This window comes from Kryptolebias marmoratus, linkage group LG16 (assembly GCF_001649575.2).
Source record: "Kryptolebias marmoratus isolate JLee-2015 linkage group LG16, ASM164957v2, whole genome shotgun sequence".
Lineage (NCBI taxonomy): Eukaryota > Metazoa > Chordata > Actinopteri > Cyprinodontiformes > Rivulidae > Kryptolebias > Kryptolebias marmoratus.
Window position 1 is genome coordinate 11,225,113 of NC_051445.1, and position 5,962 is coordinate 11,231,074.

The window sequence follows — 5,962 nt, forward strand, 5'->3', positions numbered from 1 at the left end:
GTTCGAGGCGTTCGCCGCCGCGGATTCAGGGTAAATATTTACGCTGAAGGAGGACAGAAAGAGGAGCTCGGGCAACGCAGCGGGGGGAAGACGTTAGGGAGGAAAACGCTCCAAGCTGGTTTCTCTTCTTCTCCTTTTTTTTATTAATAAACATAAACCAGACAGCTTCTTCTCAAATTCCACTTTTTTTTAAACTTCCAGTCTCTTCCTTTTGACAGAAGAACTCGGACTCCGGTTACACTCCTCCCAAACAGCTCATTCCTCGTCGAAGCCCACCTCAGCCTTTCACCGACTGCTACGGCTTCTCTCGAAACACTGCTCCCTTTCACTACCATGTAAGAGCGCCACTTCCTCTACCCCGCGCCGCGCACGCACGCACGCCCGCGCGCCCGGTCACCTTTTGCCCTCCCTCGTTTCCTATGTCCCTCTCTCGGTTCCCCCCACGGCTGCATCGCAACAGTAAAAAAACAAACGCGTGCGCACGCACAGCCTGTCAGACTTGCGTTGGGCCTCAGGCGCGCCGTGTTATGACAAACACACCTAACAGATAATGGGATGTGTCACACTCGGTCTGGCTCACTCCCTAAAACACACGCGCGCGCACACACACGCGGCGTTGAGTCCATGCAAGCCTGGGCGAAGTCCTGCATTCAGAACCAACGCTGAAGACATAAAAGCCGAGAGCCCGCAGGAGTAAACAGCAGAGGTGAACGTGGGGTAAATGTGTAACTTAATGAGTCAGGCTCAGCCATCAGCGCCGCCGCCGCCACGCGGGGCAAAAATACCGCCCGGCTACTAAATCCGCCTCAACGCCAGGGGGGAAGATGAAAAGGACGAGAGGCAAAAAAGTCAAGGGGTTCTAAAGAGCCAACCTGGCTCCGACTTCGAGTGTCCACTTCCAGCCGTGGATGTGCGGCGCGAGGGCGAAAAATGTCAGGGTGTGTGTGTGTGTGTGTGTGTGTGTGTGTGTGTGTGTGGTATTCAGTAAAAGCAGCCTTATCGCCTCTCCTTCTGCTCTCACTTCAGATAAACCAGCAGCGAGCCGCACACTGGAGTGAATAAGTCCCCCGTCACGCGTCGCCCCGGGTCATTATGGACAGAAAGGCGACCGAAGCGAGAGTCGGCAGCGGAGGGAAGCTCAGAGCCGAGAAGCAACAACGACGAAGATAATTACTCTCCTAGATTCGCAGAAGGAGATGACACTGAGTTGTAGCTACAAAGCTAAAAGGAGAAAAACATTGAAAAAAGGGTCAAATTAGCACAACACCAGTTAAAAGTAGCAAAATGAGCAAAACACTGGGTGAAAACTGCATGAGCCAAAAGCTGAAGCAGCTAAAGGTTAGCTAAACGCTTAAAGCAGCGCGTGCTAACTAAAAGGAGAAAAGGGTCACAAGACGAGAGAAACAGAGCGATGTCTTGGAAGGAGCTACGGATGTCGATGTATTTCCGTGCAGAAAATATTTGCAAATAAAAAGAAATGTTGGGAAAACCAAACATCACAGACGGAACGTCCTGAATGAGTTTCGACATTAAAACAGCACCGAGTCCGCAGAAGTAATGAAAAAAGGTCGGGATGAAAGAGAAACCGGACGACGATGGCGGGAATCCCGAGTCAACTGGGTCGCTTTTAGAGTCAACCCGAAGCCAAGATGGCCACCACAGCTGACCGACCTGGGCGAACACGAGCACAACTGACTGACCGCGACCTCGCGATGCTGCGAAGGAGTGAACCCCCGCCCCCGCCTCTCGCTCGGTGACTGCTGGAAATCGGCACCAGCTCCCACACACACTGGAGCTCGTATTCACGTGTAATCACTGGCGGGGAAACGGAGCTCAAACATACCACAGGTGTGGCTCCAGAACTGAGGTGTGTGGTCTGCGCAGACACACCTCGCCGTTTGCGGACGGGTTTCCGTGCGAACGCTCGAAGACAAGCAGCCGGTGTTGATGCTGGGAGATGATCTATTTATCAAACATGCTTCGGCACTTCGGTTTACCTAACTGCTCCCTTCGCCACGTGGCGTAAAACCGCCCACCGCCGCGGGGGGGAACGAGGCGGAGGGGAAATCAGTCGGAATAATTTTTTTTTTAAGTTCACGTGTAAAGATTTGGACGGTCGTACCTGTGAGAAGCACCTGCGGTACTCCTTCTCCGGCCCCGAGCATCTGAACACCCGAAAAGCTCCTCCTCCTCCTCCGTGCCTCCCGGGCTGGACTCCCGGGTGAGGCGGGTGCGGGTGCTGTAAGGGGTAGGCGTTGCCCGCGGGCGGCGGGGGCGGCTGAGGGTTGAAGTCCGGCCGCGGCTCCCGGTCTCTGCTGGGCCGGTGGAGAGGGGAGGAGAAGGGCGGGGGGGAGCGTTGGCGGGTGAGCGCGGGAGGAGGCGGGGGAGGCGCGGTGACGGTGTTCCAGTCGAAGCGGCGGCGGCTGATGAAGACGGACGGTAGCGAGGAGCGCTGGAAGGGCTGCTGGGACTGGACTCGGCTCCTCCTGAGCTCCGGGTGGGGCGGCCTGCCCGCGTGCTGGCGCGGCCTCTCCGCGGCGGCGCCGATCTCCCGCTGCCCATCCTCCTCCTCCTCCTCCTCATCGGCCGTTGACTTCTCGTCTTCCCGGACGTTCTCGGCGCCGTCCTCGTCGGTGCCGTTGACGGTGTGGCGAGCTTGGCGGTCGGCGCGATGCAGAGGCAGCGAGAAGGGAACCTTGCCGTATCCGAACTGACCTGGGCGGATGCTGGAGGACCTGCGGGGAAATGTTCAAGGCAGAAGTGCTCAGAACGGCAGTATAAAGCGACTGTAAACAACAGAAACCAGACGAGCGAGTGATCGATGCAGCGCCTGGCCGAACGATAACAACCAGAAATGATGATGCAATCACTCAGCAGATAACGGCGGCAGAGACGGGCCGATAACCCTCCCAATGCTTCAACTCCAACTAACAGCACCTCAGTGAATCCTTTAGGATCCCTGTGCTCCCAAACATCCTTCCCAGAGACGGCTCCGTCCCTGGATTCGTGACGAGATACAAATCTTTGCTTCGTGACCCTAACAATGGGGCGGCGGCCTGTTTTGTACCCAAACAGGCCGCCGTTGCTACTGCAAGCCACGCAAATCTCACTTCCTTTTCTGGAAGTTGCTGTTTCCACGAACAAAGCAAACTCAAGATGCTGAGGGAGACGAAAAATAAAGAAATCTGCCTTTTTTTTCCCACTCGAAATATTAGCTGATATCCAAGTTAGGACAAAAACACACATTTCCTGATGAAAAAACCCTATATTTACTGTTAATTTCAGCTTAAATATCTTTAGCATTTCTGTGCTGAAGCTTGTTATCAAACAAACATACAAGGAAATAATAAGTTAGTCCATTTTTTCTAACAATCAGACATAAAGTAATGGGTTTAATGTGCAGTTTGACACTACATCATGTACTGAAATACTGTATTTTTATGCTGTTTTTTTTATATTTCCTTTGTCCTCAGTGGCTTCATTTACTCTACTTTCCGCCCTTTTTTTCCTCGTCTGTGTAATCTTTTCACTGTGACGTGAATTACTTCTCAATAAAGTCTTATATTATCTTATCTTACCTTATAAACACAGTAAAGATAAGATTCATTGCTTAAGAATGAGTAATGCTTTTTTTTTTCTTTTACATTTGCTGATCTTAACTGAAAATAATATTTAAAAAAAACAACAACTGAGATTTAAAAATTGCTCTAAATGCTGTCTGAATTACTTTTCCAGATTGTGAGCATTTCATCACGCGAGACTGAAGTGATTTACGGGATCGGAAACAAGCCTAAAACCCAAAAACTCCGACCCAGAGGCTGAAACGTTGTTGTCATATTTGACTTGATTCATTCCACCGCCGAGCGTACGCACAGAAACTACCTCCTGGGCGATGACAGGTTAGATTAAACGCAAAAAAAAATGTGTTTAACTATTAGCTGAAAGGACGTAGATTCATTTCTATAAAGCAGATATGACTGCAGGGCTGCATGATGTTGCAAAAACAAGTGATTACTGTATTATTACTGACATTTGCTATGGAAATATGAGCTGGAAGCACAGATTTTCCTCCCTGTCTCTTCCTCTTAGCCTCCATCATCTGAACAGGGTGTGGCCACGAGGGGCCGTGACTGGAGCGGGATACTTAGACTACAAGAACTCACCTCCTCGACGGCAAACCCTCCCGACTGCCGGAGACGGAGCGCCTGCTCCCGCCTCCTCCGGCTCTCGCTTCCGGATTGGTCGGCCTCCTGACGATCCGCCCCGGCTGGTTGTAGCCCTGCGGCGGCGTGTAGTAGGGCGCCCGGTAACCGGACGCGGGGACTCGACCGGCCGGAGGCGATTCCGAGCGGTAAAAGGGAAGGGAGCGGCTGCCCTGCGCCGGAACGGGGGGCTCTTCGCCTCCGGCGGGGGCGCTCCGGTACAAAGGCAAGCCCGGGTTAGGATTGCTGGAGGCCGAGCGATAAGGCGGGTGTTGTCCCGGGTAACGGGGCGGGTAGAAAGGGTTGACGGGCGAGGCGGCGGGCAGGTAACCCGCCCAATTCGGGGGGGAAAGAGACAGGGGAGGGGTCTGAGGAAGCGGAGGGGGTAAACACTTCCTGCTCCTTTGGTTAACACCCACGCTGCAGGTTTGAGAGCATTCTGACCACTCCCCCCAGGAGGACCACACCCCTTCCACAGGCTCCGCCTCGAACGCCTGTCTGGACCTTCGACTTGCAACCTGAGAGACAAACACACAGAAAAAGGGTCAAAAACTGAAAAAAGTTATTAAAAAATCTACAATTCTTACAACAGTTTCTTCGATACGGAGCTTTGAGACATTCGCCCGGACAGCCGAGGGGTAAATATGCAACTATTAAAAACTAAAATCTTATTTAGTTCATGGAGAAACAGTTAGTCTAAACCTGAGAAAGTATAAAAATGTCAGCTGCACTTAACTTTTCAGAAAGCTTAAAAAATTAAAAAATAAAAAAACACCCCTAAGAACTGCCGAGGAGTCTATTTACATTTTTTTTTTATACTTGAAAAGTCATCCAAGAACCAAATCAGGACCGCCTGATTCAGCCCAGAAGCTGCTTCTTCGGATTTATTCTCGCTGGCATCGAAGCGCCTCGTGAAATAAATAGTAGCGCAGGTCAGCACGCCTAAAAGGCAGCGTCACGGACGCAAAGAGGGCTTTATCTGAAACGCTGCTCTGTTCCACCGTAGCCCAAACTCTGCTGAAAAAAAAAAAAAAAACGAATAAAAACTGCAAACCTTGGCAGCGTTTTAAAGAAGCACTCAATCAAAAAAAAAAAAAAAAGGTTTGCCAGTGAAGCATCCAAACTCCTCCACAGGGACGTACAGGGTTTCACTGATGAGCTGCAGTCTCGTGAGTTTCCTTCCTCCGAGGCCAAAATCGAAATCCTGAACTCTGAAGTCCCGAGTCAACCTGCCAGCAGCCGAAAGGGAGCAGCTGGATAAATTGGCCAGACGTGAGGCGCTGGGAAGTCGCAGCGGGAGCGAGACGGCTGCGCGGCTGCGCGGCTGCGCGGCTGCGCGGCTGACTCGGCGTTTCGTTTGTGTTTTTGTTTTGTTTTGTTTTTCTGCGTCCGTGTGGCTTCAGCCAGCCGGGGCTTTGATGGGTTCCTCCGCAGTTGCAGATAAATGTTTTTCCTTTCTCGTTTCATAACCGAGGCACCGGCCTTTGAGAACGAAACCAAAACATAAATCTGAGCTCCACTTCCCTCCCCCCCCCACGGTTTATACAAGCACATAAATCTGTGTGTGTGTGTGTGTGTGTGTTTGCGATGGCAGGAGCACGCGGGTAAACATACAAGCTGTTTGTGGACAGGAGAGTGAGGACAGGTGTAAGCAGCAAAACTCGTGTTTTTTGGGGGTTTTTTACACATTCTGGTGCAAAAGCGTCCAGTTTCCCACCACGCCGGACGGGTTCCTGTCGACGTCTGGGGTTTTTTTTTTT

The 5,962-nt window shown here is 51.7% G+C and overlaps 1 protein-coding gene across 2 annotated transcripts in view; it reads right to left on the bottom strand.

The window, feature by feature from the left end:
* adamtsl4 (ADAMTS-like 4) overlaps nt 1–5,962 on the bottom strand; it is a 49,497-nt gene that overhangs the window by 35,262 nt on the left and 8,273 nt on the right. For both annotated transcript variants that reach the window (XM_037980186.1, XM_017425073.3), the window contains exons 3-4: nt 4,164–4,720; nt 2,123–2,735 (exon numbers count right to left, since the gene is read on the bottom strand). In XM_037980186.1, the coding sequence (XP_037836114.1) occupies nt 2,123–2,735; nt 4,164–4,720 (1,170 nt within the window). The remainder of the gene's footprint in view (nt 1–2,122; nt 2,736–4,163; nt 4,721–5,962) is intronic.